General features: G+C 42.8%; 1 protein-coding gene across 2 annotated transcripts in view; it reads left to right on the top strand.

Moving 5' to 3' along the window:
- Positions 1-733: 733 nt before the first annotated feature.
- The window catches only part of MAGI3 (membrane associated guanylate kinase, WW and PDZ domain containing 3), a 234163-nt gene continuing 214692 nt past the window's right edge, over positions 734-20204 (top strand). For both annotated transcript variants that reach the window (XM_026483723.4, XM_044378631.3), the window contains exon 1: positions 734-3937. In XM_026483723.4, the coding sequence (XP_026339508.2) occupies positions 3622-3937 (316 nt within the window). In that variant the 5' untranslated portion in view covers positions 734-3621. The remainder of the gene's footprint in view (positions 3938-20204) is intronic.

Below are 20204 nucleotides of genomic sequence, written 5' to 3'. Positions count from 1 at the left end.
CAACTATTAAGTTTAGGAAGCAGTGATAAACATAGATATAATTTGGTTAGGTGCCATTTTACAGATAGACACTCATAATGTGACTCTTTTAATTACGCAGTAATTTCCAGAATAGTATACTACCAGAATTAATTCACTGGCATCGGCAGCTTATTTCTAGAATATTTTAAAAATGGAACCTAGGCTTACTAAGATGGGCGAATTTAATACTTAGAGAGTTACAAAGGTGATGAACAATGCTTTTTGCCTTGTCATAAATATAACTAGCACCAACTAATTTATTGATGTTTGCTTGTATGCTAGACCATATGTTAAGTGCTTCCTTGACTCAAATAGCTCCATTCAGTTCTCACAACAACTCAGGTGAGATTGTTATTATACCCCTTTCACGGATGAGGAAATGGAGTTTAGGTAAGGTTAAAGAGGTTACTCAAGATTACAGAGCTAGTAGTAGAAAAACTGGGATGTGCAGTCTGACTCCAGAGCTCAAGATCCTGATCACTGCACTTTTCTGCCCAAGAGTCAAGATAACTTCTTGGTTGAAACATGTGGCACACACTGTTGCGTGCCTACTTGACACCTATTCTTTCTCCTCTCAAACGGAACCCCTATTTTGTTTGGGGTGACTCATCAATTTAATGAACGGTGGCAATCTCATTTTCTTTTTGCTACTGGGCTGCAGTGGGCATGTGACCATTTCCTGGCCAATAAGGGAGATTCTACTGATTGGGGTGGGGGGTGCAATCTGCAGAAGGTTTTTCTCCTTCATAAAAATGGGAGCAGCACTGCCTTTCCTTCCCTTCCTGCTTGTACAGTGACTTCTGAGGATGTCCTATCTGGAGCCGTGGCAGCCACATTGCAATCAAGAGGTGAGAAGCCTGGAGAGAGAAGCCAACATGCATATGATGGTAGACAGCAGGCACAAAAAGAACTTGGGTCCTTAGTGAGATGATTGTGCTTCTGAACTAACCCTGAGACTACTTAACATCTGAACCTTGTGTTAAAGATATAATAAGTGACCTTATGCTTTAAGCTGTTAGTTATTTTGTTCCTCCTGGCCAAAAGTGTCCTCATGGATACAATCCGGGCAGAACAGACATTTTCTCAGAGGTGCTGTGAAAGTAGATGATGTGGAGGTTATCAAGATCTCATCTAGGAATCTGTTAGTGTAGGTAATACTTTAGAAAAAAATACTCCAGCTCTGTCTCAGATCTGGATAAATCTGAGCAATCCTCAGGTCTGCGCTGGATATTTCCCCCCTTTCTCTCCAGATGCAGGGTTTCCTCTTCTCTGTGTGACTGACTGAGATGGACTGCAGCAAAGGGTTCTCTTGCCCTCTGGCTTCTGGTTGGATTTGGCCGCTGGGATGTACCAGCAGGAGACTGGAAGAGGGAGGTGAGTGAGATATCAATCCCCCAGCTGCGTCCTTGGGCAATTACTTAGGCTCACTGCATCCCTTGATTAAAGTTCACAGGCTCCTGTCCGCTGCTTTTTCGGTACTGAATTTTGGTTCCTTCCCCTTCCACAGACCTGGGAGCTTATAGTCCTAGGGTTCCACACTACCCTTGTGGTTTCCCACACCCTGCCCACATCTTTGTAAAGTACCGTTTGTTTCCTGCTAGGCTCTGACTGATATAATGGTGTGAACGAAATCACTGCAGTTGTTGAAACTTGGTCCACTCTGATACATGAGATTCTGCAGAGTTATTCATAGTGTAAGTAAGGGCTTTCCTCAAGCATTAAAGGGAGACAGGAGACTCTATAATTAGGAGTCACTCTGCAAAAGTAAAACGAAGTATCATAGCTCAGAGAAAAGTTTCTACTTTGAAGACAAGAAATCAAAGAAGGCTACCTGGAAGAGACAGCATTTGGGCTGAGGCTAGATAAGATTTTTAAAAGACAAAAAGACTGGGAGAGTGTGAGTCAAGAGAGGGAAGAGAGAATGCTCCACGAAAAACTAGTGCTGGAAGGGACCTCAGATGTTATTTATTCAATGTTAGTCCTTCCTCCACCTCCTTTACAGATGAATAAACTTGAAGCTGATATTTGGCCAAGGGCAAAGAGCAAGTAAGTAGCATGCAGGTCTGCTAGTTTCTGGGCTTGTTCTCATCCTACCGTCTACCTCCACATCACCCTACCTCATCTCCGGCAGTCTGTGAACTTGTCAGTCTCTCCCACGAAACTGTGACCTTCTTCACGTCTGTTTTCTTCATCTTTGAACCCCAGTACCCAGCACAATTTCTCACATAAAGTCATCGTTAACATGACCAGCTACCAAAAGGTAAGCACCCACCTTCTGTGAGGCACTGCTTAGGTATTTTATATGTACCTCATGAAATCTTCACAACAGCGGAAGGGGTATAATTATCTCCACTTTTCAGCCAAGGATGCAGCGGCTCAGAGAGGTTGTCTAACTTGCCCCAGGTCACACAGCAGTATGCAGGACTCTATTTTACCTTCCATCATGGGCGTCCAGTAACATTTGTTGAATGAGTGAATGAACGAACAAGAGACATCCAGACTGCAAGTGATCGGCTATGATAGGCTACCCTGGAGACCCCGCCACCTCGGGCAGTGGACTCGGCTGGTCGTCTCCCCTCCAAAGTATACCCTCTCTTGGAAGCGCCCCGTGCTGGCTCCGGGGCTCCACCCCCTACTCCGCCCGGCTCTCCAGCCACGCCTCCACCTCGGAGTTCTTTCCGCTCTTCCTGTCCGAGTTTTCGCTTGGCTCCAGCCGCCGCAAGGAGGGCCTCTCTCGGCCCTGCGATGTGTGACCGTTCCATTCCCCTGCCCCTCCTTTGGCCCTCCCTCACTCTTCAAACTTCTTTTTTCCACCCTCTTTAAACTTCACTCATCCTAGTGCCCGCCTCCTCCACTCGCACCGGCCAATCGGTGGTCCTCACTCTCGCCGGGGATCCGCCCCCTACCCGCTGGGGGCCAATCCCCGGCGAGGGAGTCGAGTGCTAGGGCTCGTTCCCAAGCGCCTGGCCTGTGACGGCAGCGCGCCGGGCGCCGCGCGGCAGGAGGGGGCGGGGCTCTGGATGAGGGATGGGCGAGGGCGGGGGGAAGGGAAGAGGGAGGCGGAGGAGGTTGCGGCGGGTTTGAAAGCGGCAGTTTCCTGGCAGCTTGGGCAGGCGTTGGTCTCCGCGCTCCAGCTCCGCAGCGGCCACGATCGATCCTGCGACGGGTCTACGCGCGCTTCTGCGCGCCCCCGACGGATTTTTCCCTTTCCGGCTCTTCCCCGTTCACCTCCCCGCCCCCCTGCTTCTGCCTTTCCCGCCGCTCCGGCGCGGAGCCCGGGGGCTAGCCGGCGGCCGTGACCCCGCCCGAAACCCCTCTGGAGCCGCCCGGGGACAGTTCCCCTCTCCTTTCTTCAGCCTAGCCCGGGGTGGTCCTCGCGGAGCCCGGCAGCCCCGAGGAGCGCAGCCGGGAGGGGCGTCCGAGGGGCGTCGCGGGGCTTGGAGGAGCCCGGCCCCAGCGGGCTGCGGTCGGGGGGGCGCCGGAGCGGCGAGGCCCCCTCGCCGGGCTGCACGGGCCGCCGGGCCCCCAGGCTGAGAGGGGGCCGGAGCGGCGCCCCCGCCGCCCGCGCGGGGTCTCCCCCATGGTGCAGCGGGGTTCGGGATGTCGAAGACGCTGAAGAAGAAGAAGCACTGGCTCAGCAAGGTGCAGGAGTGCGCCGTGTCCTGGGCCGGGCCCCCGGGCGACTTGGGCGCTGAGATCCGGGGCGGCGCGGAGCGCGGCGAGTTCCCTTACCTGGGGCGGCTCCGGGAGGAGCCCGGCGGGGGCACCTGCTGCGTCGTCTCGGGCAAGGCGCCCAGCCCTGGGGATGTGCTGCTGGAGGTGAACGGGACGCCTGTCAGCGGGCTTACCAACCGGGACACCCTGGCTGTCATCCGCCACTTCCGAGAACCCATTCGTCTCAAGACCGTGAAGCCAGGTACGCCCGCCCTGCCTTTCCGTCTCGGGGTCTAGGGGGGAAGTCGGGGTGGGCGTCCTGGGAGCGGCGGCCACTCCTCGTCGCTTATCACCCTGGGTAATCTTAGACTTCCAGGGTGCGCCGGACTCCCTGGAGAGGGGGAGGGGTGGCGGTAGTGATTCCCATTTTGCTGATAGGAAAACTGAGCTCTGGTTTGGCAGGGCTGCTTTGCAAGCGGTCATAATCAACCAGAAGCCGGGTTTCCTAAATTTGTAGCCCCGTCTCCTACCGAGAGTTTCTGACAAGAGAGAAAAAAAAGCAGCCTTTCCAGCTGCTCCCCTTTGTGGAGAAGGTCCTCATGATCGTAGCATATTCTTTGGAACAGTCTTACGCATTTTCTAATAGGGAAAGAGGTTTTGTACTATTGAGGCACTTGGTGCCAAGGTTACCACCTAGTGTACCTAGGAGGGCTTAGCTGCTTCGGTGTTTCTTGCACACGAGCAGCACCTTGGAGCTGACAGCCTTAACTCAGTCAGTTCAGGTGGTTTCAGGTGTCTGGATATCGGTGCTGTGCAATATGCGATACGTGGCCGAGAAGTGTGTTCGTGCGGGGAGCTGTTGAATAGTCTGGGCTTCGGAAGCAGACCTAGGTGCCTCTTCGGAGTAAAATCTTTTCTAAATCTTTGATTTTACACACATTTTGTAGAAGTGGTGAGTAAAACGGACCCCCGTTGCCCTGGTGTCTTTAATGCAAGTGAAATCTGCAAAGCACGTTGCGTTTATGTTTCAAAGCATTGATCAGACTGCGTCCAGTGAAATCTGATAGTATGCAATGGTCCTTATGTATTTGTTATCTACAGCATTGTTGGTCGGTTCAGCGTTGGTTGGAATGTGGTTCTGTTTTCTGAGATGCTTGTAGGAGAATTATGATCGCAGCGTTATTAGAAATCAAACTAGTTTCACTGAGTGTGCCCTATAGAATATATAGTGCATCAAAATATAATGGGCTGTTTAATTATGACTTGGGCTGGAGCAATCAGTCCATCCCTTCACTGCAAAATGCTAGAAAATTCGGGAGAAAAATTTAACATGTTCTCTCCCTCACATTGTTTTTTCTTTCTCAGCAGCTCACTTTGGAAATCTCTCTTTCATAGCCCTTGGGCTTAATGGGAACTGATGATTTGTGGTGCAATATACATATGTGTGAGTACTGTGGGTGTATACACACACACACTCACATGTCCCTGCAATCTTAAATTAAGATTTTCTTCGTGTGGTCTGTTTCATCATATTCATTTTAAGCTTACAGTTTATGTAAGATTTTCTTTTTTATTGCTAATTTAAAAAACTTTGGCAGACTTTAAACATCTTTTTCTGTATAGTTTTGCAAATTAAGAAATTCTTAACTCAAACTTTTAGAGCCATATGCGAAAGGTGGAGGAAAGGTTTTGGGGGCTGTAATTTAGCGAGTCAGGCACTGTCTGTAATATGCAAAGTACTGTATAATACATGGTTTACTCGTGTAGGTGCCATTTAGTTCAAATCCCCTGAGTCAGAGAATAATGAGAACATCTGCATCATTGTGTTTTGTTTTGATTAGTTGGGGCCATAAATGAGAACGTAACTGTTATTTTCAAGAATAGTTTAAGATTTAATAGGTTGCGGAAGTCAATATATCCTCAAAGTATTGTGATTCTTTTTTAGAAGATGGAGATCTTTAATATTAGTCTGATCTGCATGTTATATATTTTTTCAACGTTTATATCAAATTTAAGAAAATAATTCAAAGTTTGGAGTATATTCAGTAATATAGATTAGCTGTGTTGAATAAACATCATATGCCCCAGAATGTAGTTGACATTTTTATAGTAATAAAGTTTTGCCATTTTGACAAGTTGCAGGTACTTACCTACTTCAAATGTTTAGCCAAAAAAAGGGAATAATTTATGTTAATCATATTTTATGTTTAGCATATTTTCTGATCATTAATAATGAAAGTTCTGAATATGACACTTATTTTTTTAAAGATATGCTCTGCTTCAGTAATTTCTAAAGGATACCACTATGTGTCATCTGAGATTATTATTCTTGTTTCTAAGTTGTAATTTAGAAATCTTAATTTCTCGAAGAATAGTATTCCTAGTTTCTTTATGTTAAGCATTACCTGAAATGGCTTTCTTAAATGGCTTTGCTTAAACAACATTTGTTATAAAATAGCAAGATTTTTGCAGGTTAATCACAAGACTTCAAATATTAGAAATAAAGGAACTAGGAGAGGTTATTCCTAGAACTTTGGGTGTGATTAAAAACAGCGTAAATATCATCTCTGGAGGACACAAGGATTCCATACTGTTAGGCTTAAATTTGTAAAGTATGAAAATACAAAGTAAGGAAATTTAAAAAGGAATTTGCTCTGCACATTGGTTTTTTTTTCGTTTTATCTAAACTTTGTGAGAAAAATGGATTTTCTGTTTTAATAAGGAATTGTAAAGTGTACTTTGCACTGTCTCTTGTCTTGATTAGTAATTCTTTGTAAAACTATATTCATAACATCTTTTAGAAACTAGTATAGTGCAAGAGTATATTTAACATTTCTGTGAGATGTAATATTAGTGAGGAATGATCTCAACTCATTGTCTTCTGACAAAGTCCATGACAAAAGGAGGAGTATGGATCCTTCCTAGCTTTCTCCTTTTTGTCTAGTACATGCTAAGAGGAGCTCAGCCAAAGCCAGCATCAACACCCACATGACTTAAGGAAGGTTCTTTCTGGCAGTCACTGTCTTCAGCTTTGATTTGGGGCTTTAGTATTTTTTTTCTTACTTGCAAATTCCATAAAAGATTATAACAACAACAAAAAAAACCCTCTTTAAAATATGGTTCCTAATCCTAGGCTTCTCTTGAGAGAATTAGGGAATTTCTTATTGGAATCTTATTCTTACTTAGTATTCACATAATACACAGCAGTCAGTACATTCCTGCTTTGAGGACAGTCTTTATTTCCACCTATTCCTTAGCCCAGCTGGTCACCTGTATCTTAATTACAACCCTGTCTTCTTCTTCTTTTATTTTACCCCCCTTTCTTTTCCTTCCATTTCCATTTCCTTCTTTCTTCCTTCCTCCGTCTCTCTCTCTCTCCTTCCTTTCTGCCTCTTTTCCTTCCCTCCCCCCTCCCTCCCTTCTTTCTTTCCTTCCTTCCTTCCTTCCTTCTTTCCTTGTCTGCAAAGGGGGTGGGGTGGGGGAATGGGATAGACTGGTGATGGGTAGTAAGGAGGGCACATATTGCATGGTGCACTGGGTGTTATACGCAAGTAATGAATCATGGAACTTTACATCAAAAACTAGGGGTGTACTGTATGGTGACTGACATAATTTAAAAATATTATTAAAAAAAAGGAAAAGTTTTCAATTGAATTTGATCTTTGTAGTTTCACAGTAGTAAAGGAAGTTGAACTTTGGACCTCTGATGAAATTGTTTCATGATCTAGTCCTGTGACCAGGATTGGTTTCTTTCATTTTATTGCAGAGCGTATTTTTAAGCAATTTCTTTTCTGGTTAATGATAGAAGTAGTTAATTTTGTTCTAAAATTCTCCGGACTATGAATGTACAGACATCTATGGAATATTCACTTTTTCATATACCTTTAAACACGTATTTCAGTGGTTGCAAATAATGTGGATTTTATTCCCGAGATTAAGTATCGATACATTAAGTACATGAAATCATGGTCTGCTGCGTTATTATGCACACAGTGCTTTCAACTACCTTAAATCCGCTACTGTATCTAGAGATGAAAATTGTGAGGAACAATGTTACTGTTTAAACAAAAACTAATTTGAAATAGATCTTGCTTAATGCCAATTAATTGTAGGTCCAAGTTTGCCACTGAGTCTTTGAGACATCCAACTTATAGGGGGATATTGTTAAAATGAGCACATTCTTGGAAATCCACTCCCCATTGGTGAAGAAACATTACTAGAAGCTTTTAAGTAAGGGTGTTTATGTTATGCCAATAATGAGTAACTTTATCCCTTTCTTTTAACTTTTGGGTCTGCTTGTCTTTTTGGTTTAATGGGTAATTTGGGACTTGTGAGTTTTATTTAGGTGGTTGTCGTATTTGAAGAAGGGAAGGATGAGAGATACTAGTTTAATTGCTAGCTTCCTAAGTTTCTAATACAAAAAATTTCCCTTTTAATAATAGAAACTAGAGATTGGGTGAGGCAGCCACTTTGTTAGGGAAAACAGCATTAAAGTGTGATTAACCTTAAATTGGAAACTTTCCTGTCCTCTCAAAATTTGGTAGCAATTTTTTGGGTCTAAAATTGGTCTCAAGAAATGCAAGTAACTTTAGGTTCTGGACTCTGTTCATTGACGCCTTCAGTTAGTGTGAATAATGGGCTTATGTTGTAGAGGCAGAAGAAACATTTAATAATTGGCCCTTTTCAGTTTTCAGATCCTTTTTATTTTATTCAGTTGAATGCTAAAACTGATTTTCATGAAACATAACTGTGTTCCTGGGGAATATAAATTGTTTTTCCTCTGAGATTCTGGGATGTACTTTATAAAACCTCTTATTACAAGAGACAAATTTCAGTGTGTGTGTGTGTGTGTGTGTGTGTGTGTGTGTGTTTCTTGGTCTCAAATTTATGTAAATTGATGGTAAAACAAATCTGCATTTGCTCTCGTATCTGACTTGTGAAGTCAGTGTATAATCTTCTCAGGTGAATAGTTTCATATCACATCTTTACTATAGAACCTCTAAGTGCTTTATAAATTTTGTAAGCACCTAGGAGTTTGGGGAGGGGGTTGTAGGAGAATTTCATTTTTATGAACCACTTCAATATGGGTACCAATTTCAAACTCTGCCAATTCCTGAGTCAGTGTTTGGTTGTTTGTGATTGGACCAAGGGGAAGTGTTTTAGTATTGGAGACTAGAACTGTGACCCTTTTAATTAATTAAGCAATTTTGTTTCTCCTCTGAATTTTTGAGAAATCATTCCCTTGCAGTCCTACATTCTGGCAGAGAGAATAAATACCCCTTATTTAAAACTGCTCCTCAGGGTAAGATTTCCAGTGGCTCAGAGGCTAGTGTTATGAGAGACGTGTTTGTAGGGAAGAGTTGCTCTTCTTGAAAGAATATTATTTAGAATGTTTCCCCCCAAAAGATGCTTATTTTACTTTATAAAGAGAAAACAAAGAGTTTGATTACTGGCACACATTCATTCCCTCAACAACCATTTGGCTGTGTACCCATGTGAGGTAGTGCTGGTGATATAAAAACAGATATAAAAGTGAATCAGAAATGATCTGGGTCTTCAAGAAGCTCACACTTTAATGGGGGCTTAAGGTTTCACTGGTAAAGAATACCTGTAGTAAGAGTTTCACCTTTTTCACTCTTCTCCTAGTACTTAAATAAAACTCTTTAGATAAGTCGAGTATGAATTGTGGTGGAAGCTAGACTAATTAATTGGTTGTGAAGCACACTGTTCTGAAAAGTGGTGTGGGGTTGTATCTTAGGGAGGATTTGGGTTCTCAAGTCTTTACAAAAAGAGGGAAATCAAATATAAACACAATTATCTTTTTTTTTTAAAGATTTTATTAATTTATTTGACAGAGAGAGAGAGACAGCCAGCGAGAGAGGGAACACAAGCAGGGGGAGTGGGAGAGGAAGAAGCAGGCTCCCAGCAGAGGAGCATGATACAGGGCTCGATCCCATAATGCCGGGATCATGCCCCGAGCCGAAGGCAGACGCTTAACCACTGAGCCACCCAGGCGCCCCTCAGTTATCAGTAACTTTTAATCTGACCTGAGAGTTAGCTGGGCTTTAGAATTAAATCACCCTAATTTGAAAGTCAAATCTCTGCTAGGATATCAGAAGACCCAGGTAGGCATCCAATGAATTAACAAGCTGCCTATCTGTTCTGAAACAAGCATTAGAAATCTCCTCTGCTTGGTTACTTATATTCCACACATGATGACACTTGGCAATTCTCTCTAGTTCCTCTGTGTTATTTACTCGATTTTAAAATCTTCTGTTATTACTGTAAAAACAAAACAACAATCCCACTCATGTTGCTTTTTTCAGAGCTCAGAGTTAAGAGTTAAGTTTTATGTCTCCGTATACACTTAAATGAGGTAATATATATAAGAGACCCTAAGTAAGTTACAGCAGCTGCTACTCAGTCACTTAATAATTGTTTTCTTCTTTCTTAGAACTGCTATTTTTTTTTAAAGATTTTATTTATTTATTTGACCGAAAGAGAGACAGCCAGTGAGAGAGGGAACACAAGCAGGGAGAGTGGGAGAGGAAGAAGCAGGCTCCCAGCGGAGGAGCCTGATGCGGGGCTCGATCCCAGGACCCCGGGATCACGCCCTGAGCCGAAGGCAGACGCTTAACGACTGAGCCACCCAGGTGCCCCTAACCACAATTATCTTTTGAAAAGTTAAATTGCCCTCAAAATACATTGTATCTGTGTTTTAGTCACAATGTATTTTATACAATGTATTTGTATTGTACCATTTGTAGGATGAGTACTTTTTGCCTCTTTTCCCCCATGTTGGAACCAAATGCCACGTTTTGATTGAACACCAGATGAAATAGTTTGCTTGCGTGAAAGAGTTAGGTCTTTTTGGTTTTGTTTTTGAATAAAACCCATCTTTTACTTTTAAGAGATTATCCTCATCTAGGTGTGCATAGTGAATTTGTAGAAGTTAAATGTGCCCAGGAGGTGAAAGAAAGCTTGCATTCCTTTTGTGTCTTGTGGGGGTCCTTGCCTCATGCCCTTGTTTTCTGCCTTGGCTAGCTGAGGAGAGAACTGTGAAGAATTTTGAACTCAGCCTGGCTTTGAGAGATGGATAGGTTTTGGTTGAGTGAAATCAGTATTCTCTCCGTTGTATGTAAGAAGCAGAGGAGGAGAAAAAACTTGGGGCAAGAATGTTCAGTACAGTTAGGTCTACAATATAATGCACCGCAATCGTGTATGTGTATGTGTGTAAAACCTTATTTTGGATAAATGCACAAAATCCACATTATAGAATAATTGGAAAATGGAGAATCATATTAATTGTTTAAACATGTAGGTAGTTCTAATATGAATCGTCTCTTATAAGGTTTTTTTTTTTTTTTTTTTTTAATTGGAACTTGAAATGTCTTTTCTCCTAGAAATGATGCTGGTAAAGTGCTTAATGCCATTTCTGCCTTCAGCCTTATTCAACTCATAATGTAATAAATATTTTTATTTAACCCATAATGTAGCTGAAATATTACCAGTAGTACTGTGCTTTATGATAATAGGCTTTCTTGTGTTGCCTTGGAAGCCTAGCCAATTTTATAGGAAAATGCAATTTGCTAGTCTAGTAAAAAGAGAACTGGAAATAGATTTCCACCTGAACTCCCCCTTCTCTTTTGTTAGAGTCACAGTTGACTGGCTTCCAGAGAAAAGGGTAGCAACATTATATTTCCATCCCCCACCCCCCAGCCTTAGCAATGTGTCCCTAATGCAGGGCACTGCAGTGGTTCCCAGGAGCTGTTTGGTCTCCCTGCCCCCCAATTTCAGTCATCCCCTTATGGCCAAGGGAGCGTGGATTACATTTTGAGGACCATAATTTGACTTGTGACATAACTAAATGGCCGAGAAAAGACCAACAGTGCTCGTAAATTGCAAGGTACCTGGTTTTCGTAATACTTATGCTAGAGATATTGTTTTAGAGCCTCAGAAATATAGAGGGTTAAACTTTTTGCTATAATGTGTTTGGATTTTAGGGTTTTGAAAGATATTATGAAATGCAAATTGGAAGGAAATTTTGCCTCAAATTTATTAAAATTAGCATCTATTCTATTTGGAGGCTGTCCTTGTCTTGGGTATGCATTACGAATAGTAACTGATCTACTCAATTAAAACTTTCTAGCATCTTAGGCTCTTTGCTGGTTTTTTTTTTTTTTTTTGAGATAATTTTAAACACATAGTTATTTCTCTTGCTTCCAGCAAGTTTGTGAGTGGGTACCCTGTTTTTCATTGTTGTTCTGATTGGGAATTATATGTGACTATGAAAAATATTTTTGTTATTCCTTTTAAAGAATTTATTTATTTATTTTAGAGAGAGAAAGAGAGAGAGTGAGTGTGAGCAGGGGGAGGGGCAGGGAGAGGGAGAGAGAGAAAATCTCAAGCAGACTCCTTGCTGAGCACTGAGCCCAACATGGAGCTCTGTCTCATGACCCTGAGACCATGACCTGAGCCAGAATCGAGTTGGACGCTTAACCAACAGAGCCACCCAGATGCCCCCCCCCCATGGGGTTATTTATATACACATGATGACATTTAACAGAAGTAGTTTTATGGAATGAAAATACTCTGAAAAGGAGGGAAAAAGGAAGTATTTATTAATAAATGCTTTATTTCCGACCTTCATCAAATAGAATTAAGTGAAATTGGTGTTTTTCCTGCTAATAAAATAACTTAAAAAAAATCCCCTTTAATGGAGTAGCCCTAGAGGTCTATTACTCTTTGGATGTGGTTATCCAGTTTGCAACAGGTATCTGGTGATATGTAGGTCAGATCTCATCAGGAAGGGGGAAAAAAAAAATCCTAATTCCCATGTCAGTTTCTGTGTTTGTAAGGATTCTGTAGCAAGTGAGGTTAATCTAGGCTGGGAAGGTTATTGGCTTACATACATGAAAACCCACAGCGAGGGCTGTAACAGCTAAGTTCATGCTCTCAGGTGATGGTTATTGGGACTATCACTTGGCTCTTTTCCTCTGAGTTGGCTGCTTTTTCAGCTCAGCTCTTAAGGTAGCAAGAAAGGTGGCTCTGAACCCCCAAGTCATACAGAGTCCTTAAAGCTTCTCATCTTTGTTCTGGAATCGAATCATGCAGGGACTTTGTGCCCATCTCTTGGACCAGTTGTAGAGAGAGGACAATGGGGTACCATGATTGGCCAGGTGTGACAACACCACAGGAAATGGCCTCTTTTAAAACATTTAATCTCTCCTACTTTGAAGCCAACAGCAGTTCACAGTTGTCATAAAGCTGTCATTTTTTTAAAAAACCAGATATTGACTATAGACCAAAACTGAGGCACTGATTTTACTCAAATAGTTTACTTAAATACTATAATTTTTAAAGTTTTTAATCTGAAAGCTCCTTTTATCTAAATGGTTTTTCTTTAAGATATGAACATCTCGGGGTGCCTGGGTGGCTCAGTTGGTTAAGCATCTGACTCTTGATTTCTGCTCAGGTCATGATCTCAGGGTCATGGAATCGGAGCCCTGTGTCAGGCTCTTTACTCAGTGGGGAGTCTGCTTGAGATTCTCTGTCTCCTTCTCCTTCCACCCCTCCCGACTCCCCGCACATGTATGTGTGTGCACGCGTGTGCACTCTCTCTCAAGTCTTAAAAAAAGATATCAACATCTCATACCTGCAATTAAAAGGTACTGCTCGTAGTTTTTCAATTTTTTTTTTTTAAAGTCGACTCTCTAAATCAGTGCTGCTTGTTCTTAGGTAGCTAGGATACTTTAAAGGATTGTTTAATTATCTTTGGCATTGAGAAAATGATTATTAATCTTGTTAATGCAATTTTTAGAACTTAATATTATTGTACCATTTTGAGTATGAAATTCTAAAATAATTGCTTTCCAGGATGTTTTGCTATTCGTTCATTCATTCATTCATTCATTCATTCAAAATAGGCTCCATGCCCATTATGAAGGCGGATGCGGGGCTTGAATTCAGGACCCTGAGATCAAGACCTGAGCTAAGATTCAGAGTCTGAGGCTCAACTCAGCCACCCAGGTGCCCCTAGGATGTTTTGCTTTTAAGACAATGGTCTTTTTAAATATAAATTGAGGCTGCATTTTTATTGTATTATTTCTAAGCGTTCTCTAATAATACCTTTTAACCATGATCTCATAGAAGTCAAACATAAATTACTTCGCTGACTCTTTGAAACACTGCTTGAGTGTGTAATGTGGTATCTGTTTAATCACCTAAAAAGTTATTTGGCAGACATTGTAGGATAAAATCTGACCACTTTTTTTTTTTCCTGCCTCTACTGGAGGAAGGTACCTGGGGTAGAGGTGGAGGGTTAAAAGAGAGGGGTGCGTATTCTAAATGTCTTTTCACACTATTTTTATATTCTTGATTACCAGATGAATATCTTCAACTTCAGTACCATGAAAACCATTTTAATATCAACCTTCAGTTTATGTATGACATGCACAGGAGTTTTGCCGTTTGGCTCAGTGTTGTCTGGTAGCTTGTGTCTTTAGTGAGTGTTAAATATTGTTAAATTATTGGTAAATATGCTATTGTACCTCAAAGGCGACATTCATGAAATTGGGTGTGATTCATCAAAAATCATAGCATGACTTTGTGTTTTTAGATTAGTGTATGTCTTGGGACGTCTTTAAACCATATTTGGAAAATCACTGCTTCTATTGCAGAAGCCTATATTATTAGAGTTCTCCGGTATTCCACATATTGATTAATTAAGCCATGAAAACTGTTAAAATAATACCATTTCCTTACCTCTGCTCACAGAACTATATCTTAACCCATTTCTGTAGCTTTAGGCAAAAGGACATTTTGTTAAAATATTATTCATTTTAGCTAAGGATACTTTTCACAAGTTTTAGTGTTTTCAGTTAGAATGTCCATACTATTTAAAAATTTAATTTCCTTTTAATAGAGTTCGAATTGCTAACTAGAGCTCATAGTGAAATGCTGGTGAATGAAATGACACATCAACTTTCCTTTGGCGGTGACTCTGAGGTGGCAACCTTGGTCTGAGTGTAATAGGAATATTCTGACCTGGGCACTTGTCGTGATACTACTAGCTGCCATTTACATGACATTTACAATCATGTCTGTACATTAGACACCCATCTCATTTGGCTTATAAGGATGTGTATGTTGGCATACGTGTACTCTTGTAAAGAAATTTATGTGTTGGCATTCTCCGTGAGTCAGGCGTTATCCTGTCCCTTTTACGCATGAGAAAACTAAGGTCCAGAAAGACGAACACACCAAAGGTCGCAGACTCGCCTGGAGGACTTGAACTGAAGCAGCTTTGAGTCTTCCTTCTTCACTTTCCAGATAGAATATTATTTCATTGTGTCTGAAAAATCTGCCTTACTTCCTTTTTCTCTATTAAAAGGAAAAAACCCCACAATTCTGAACTGTTTGAGTGGGTGTTCAATGCAGTAAAACATTGGGCAAGTACTTAAAATAAAAGCTTACTGCTCGGTTCTGTTTCTAAACGAAGTTTGTGGCGGTGCAGCTTACCGTGTGTAGCTGAACTGCCTAGTGGAGGAGTTATTCCCAAGAATTACCCATCAAACAGAAAGTTGGCATTAATTCCTGCCACCCTTGGTCAGATAATGTTTCCAGCCGTTCTCTGTAAAAGCCTGGATACTCTTAGGTTAAATATACTTGGGAAAATTGTATACTGGATATGGCAAATAATATCTTATTCTCATGTTTCCTGTCCACTCAGTCTATAATTCACTCATCAGGAAGGTGTTTGTTAGCACACTTATCTTGAGACAGGTGGCCTAAAAATTGTTCTGATGAGCGTTAAGAATGAATACATTTTGGAACTAGGAATTTTTTATAAGTCTGCAGACTCCGTTCAAAGTATACTTTGCTTTTAAATAAAATGTAGCCAAGCTAGATGGAAGAATGACTCATTGTATTCAAGTAGATCTCTCTTCTTCCGGGCCTCAAGTACTCCACGGGAAGGTGGCTCCATTGAAGAGGCCGTTAAAGCGGGTTGTGGAGTATTGCCACCTCTTATTCTTTAAGTGTTTGTGCTGTTATGTTTTCTGTTTGGGCTTAAAGTCAGTCATTCAACTGGAAGGAACCATAGCAATCCAGCTAATACCTTTAGTCTACAGATAAAGGAATTGAGGCTTAGCGATGGCAGGTAACTTTGCTTCCGAGCCCTAGCACCGAGCTGGCAGAGTGGGGACCGGAGCTCTGGTGGCTTTTATTGTTTTGGTGTCTGCCATAAGACTTTCTGTAGGAAATTGTAGTGGAATTGGTGAAAAAAAGAAGGAACCCGTTGAGCATATTTTGTCTTTATGAAATCTGCGTTTTCACAGGCTAGACTCAGCCTGTTAGGCCATCAGCGTGCCTGAGTGTTGCTAGAGACAGTAGTAGTAACCCAGGGGTTGGAGGACGGATCTTTGCCACAGGTTTCCAGGACATCGTAGCCTTACATAATGCGGTGGCTTATGGTTAAGATCTGAATAGTCAGAAGCTTGTTGGCTGGTGTAACAGCTGTAGATCTAAGTTTTGGTTTTGTTAGGTGTTTTAGCTTTGAAAAGTGATCTCTCCCATCAGAAAGAGTCTTGGCAATGCTTTCAGCAGACTCCGGCGGGATGGGTGCTCTGTACGCCAGACCACTGTTGCTCTTCTCGGTGGGGCCATATTACAAGTCTGAAGTAGAGCCAGCTTTACTTTTATCGTTTCCCTTGGCCTGACTGGGGGATGCAGTGGGGGAAGAGGAGTTTTAGAGCTGGGGACTGCTCAGGGATGCGGTAGATGGACCGTCAAGGGCACTTTTGGCTCAGGGTCTTTGAGCTTGTGTGGCTGTAATGATGGCGGACATGACTGAGAAGGGGGGCTGTGCTTCTGCTGGGTACGGGACAAGTAGATGTCTCAGGCCATGGAGAGCTGACCACAGCAAAGTTACTCACCAGTGTGAGGCAACACTGAAGAAGGGGCTGTTTAGGTGGCAGTTCTGGGAGACTCTTTTCATGAGGTATGACTAATGGGAATAGTAACATCTTGCTTGGGCCCTTTGTGTGTCTGTGAAAGAACAGCATGAGCATAGACCTGAAAAGATCCATCTACGGTCAATCTACCATAGACTCTTGTCGTATCAGTGGGGGTTAAGTGCAGGAAACAGAAAGGGCTGTAATACAGGGAATTTGTTGTTTAGGGAATCTTTGAAAGGGCCGGAGAGCTGGGCTCTAGGCCAGGACTCTGAGAAGGACTTCTAGGACACCTTGGAACAATATGCCACGGGAGCTGCCCCCTCTGCCACTCTCAGGAAAGTGGCCATCAGGAGGTTTTCACTGCAACAATGGCAGGAAAACATCACGGCCCTTGTGACGAAGGGGACCAGAGCAGCCACTGCTGTTGGCATCAGAGCTGCTCGAAGTCTGGAAGGTAGTGTCTGGCCAGTGCTGTGACAGCTTCTTGACGCCTCTGAGCTACTGCTGCTTCTGCCACTGTCCCTCAACAGCCTTGAAGCTGGAGACTGGATTCTGACATGGCTGTGACCTTCTATGCTAGCTGAAGACCGCTAAAGGCCACAGGCTGATGGAGCTCCGCTTCACTTCTGTCTTCCGTATTTCGTGTCCTACGTCTTAAATGGTGGAACCGAATTTTCATCCCAAAGGCTAGCTGTAAAGGAACCTGGGAAATACAGTTTTTAGTTTTCCATCCTCTGCATTTCTGGAAGGCCCACCATAAGCAGATGGATGCTGAGTGCCAGCTGACCCTTTCCCACACACTCATCTTCTTCTTTTTTTTTTTTTTTTTTAAGGTGTTATTTGTTTGACACAGAGCATGCGAGAGAGAGAGACAGAGAAAGAGAGAGAGAGAGAGCACGCACAAGCAGGGGAAGCAGCAGAGGGAGAGGGAGAAGCAGACTCCCCACTGAACAGGGAGCCTGACCTGGGGCTGGATCCCAGGACCCTGAGATCATGACCTGAGCAGAAGGCAGACGCTTAACCGACTGAGCCACCCAGGCGCCCCCACATGCTCATCTGATTAAAGATAGTATTTAAATACAATTTAGCCTTTTCCTGATAACTCATTGTCATTTCTGTGAGCGTGTCTTTTTGAAATGGCCGGTAGTTGGAATGATCCCAGGGCTGATGGATTTTTAACATCTTTATCTTGGTCCGAGCCTACGTCTGTCCTACCTCCTGTCCCTGCTGCTGCGACATCTGCGGTAATCTCAACCTTCCCTACAAGCCGCAGGCATCCAGGGCAGGGAGGGCACCTCAGCTGAAGCAACCAATTCGTAAGCTGGTCAGCAAGCTGTGATTTCTGTGGCTAAGAAAGATGACTGGGGCCAGTAAGAGCCTTTCCTGGGGATTTGAACCAAGACAAAAAGGAAAGCGTTTCCAGTTAGGGGTAGGGACTTCAGCTGCGAGGTTTTGCTGGGATGCACTGGAGTTGGCTGTGCTCTTCCTTGAGCCTGATGGTTAAATAAATGTTCAGGAATTGAGCAAGTTAGTTGTCCAGCACAGCCATTTGAAAACATGAAGTTGCAGAAAATTACAATGAAGCAAATTATGTTAAACACAAAGGTGCTTAATACTCAAAGTTAGTAATTTCCTTATTATTTTCAGCTCTATTGAGGTCCAACTGACAAAATTGTAATATACTTAAAGTATACAGTATGATGATTTGATATACATAACACATTCCTCTGTGTTACCAACCTTTATAGAACACTCTGGAATTTCATGGTATTTTTTATTGTGACGAGACACTTCAGTTAGCATATTTCAGTTATGCCATATAGTATTATCACCCAGAGTCGTCATGTTATACATTAGATCCTCAGACATAATTCATGCTATCCCTTTACCAGCCTCTCCCTTCCCCCCACCCTAGCCCCTGGTGACCACCACTCTGCTCTGTTTCTGTGAGTCTTACCTTTTCTTTTTCCTTTCTTTTTTCTTTTCTTTCTAAGATTGCATGCCCTTTCCTAATTATCTAGTACAATTTACTACTCTCTATTCTCTTGGGTTTCTTTACGTCTGTTATATCTGAGTGGTGGAAATACTGTATAATAGGTTATCTTCCCAACCCTGTTTTCACTGTCATCATGGCTGTGGTGGGAGTTGTTAGTATTTACAAAACACACCACCAGACTGTGAGGCGGGGAGGGGGAGTCAGGGTTGGAAAGACCATTCTAAACCATGTGCAAACTAAAATTCTGAGAGAAGAAACCATGAGTGAGCAGAAGAAATTGACACGTGCTGTAGGGCCGAGGGGTGTTCCTAGAAGACCCCTGGCGGAAAGGGCCACAAACTCCTCTGCCCAAGGTCCAGAATCCTTCTGGAATCATCCTACAGCTCGAGCCTCCAGGAGCTACAGCCCTGTTTTATTCCCTGTTCTTAGAATTATATGAAACTGTGAATTCCTCTGTGTCATTGACCTTAATAGAACACTCTGGAATTTTATGGTATTTTATTTATTTATGTTTACGTGCCTTTACTCATGAAGAGGAGACACTCTGTTGAAAGTTTGGGTTCTGATTTTCTGGGATGGAGATGGAAGTAAAGAAGGTCAAGAAGGGCAGGAGCAGTGTGATATGTGGGAATTCCCAGAGAGAGGCATTTGTACCTGTAGGTTGTGGTCCACGTCCCTCCCCCCAGGTAGATTCTATATTAGAACAAGATTGAAATCTCCGCTAAGGGATGCCTGACTATATACCTTTTATTCGGTGGCATTTTTCACGTAACAGCACAGCATTGACTATCACAGTTGCTTGTGCATAGAGCAGCTTGTTCCGGTATAAACGCCCGAAGCCTCCCAGGCTGGAGTCCTGGGGCACAGGTGGCATCTCTCGCTTCTGCTGTCGCTCCAGCCAGTGCCTTTAGGAGCGGCTGGGGTGCACACTCGGATCTGGAGCTCACCGCCTCAGCCTTCCAGCTGCCTTTGATCAGCTGCTCCCTCTCTGCTCGTCTCTCCCGGTTTGTTTTCTCTTTACTCTGATTGCTTCTCCCACGCGTCTCTGCTTTCCAAAGAAAAAACTGACCTTGGAGAGATCCAGTCAGCCATTCGCAGTGTTCCTTCACTTCCCCTGGTGGCTTGTCCAGTCTCTCAGGGGGTCAGGTGGGAACCTAGCGAGGCATTCTTCAATTTTCTTGTATGTTTGCCCTTGCTTAGATATTCGGGAGCTGCTCTGTACCCCCAGAACATGTGTGGATATGTTTTGTTGTTTGTTTGTTTGTTTTTTCTATTTCTGGATTTGGAAATATGCCAGAAGCCTGGACTCTGGGTGATATTTTATTTGATATCCTTGTTTTAGAGGTTCAAACTAGACTGCACATATTAAACAAACCCTGTCTTTGAAAAAGTCATCTTAAAAAAAGAGTGATTGGAGATGGATCTTCGAAAGGCCACTAGGTACTCTCTTAGGATAATTAATTTCTCCTTAACTGAGAGAATAAAAAATTGCCTAATTACAGCATATTAGTCTGCTGTTAAACTGATAGAATGCAGATGAGAATTTCATCAGTATTGAGGAACTTATTATAAGGAAA

Source organism: Ursus arctos, unplaced genomic scaffold, assembly GCF_023065955.2.
Source record: "Ursus arctos isolate Adak ecotype North America unplaced genomic scaffold, UrsArc2.0 scaffold_12, whole genome shotgun sequence".
Taxonomy (NCBI): Eukaryota; Metazoa; Chordata; class Mammalia; order Carnivora; family Ursidae; genus Ursus; species Ursus arctos.
This window is presented reverse-complemented; position numbering and strand designations above follow the sequence as displayed.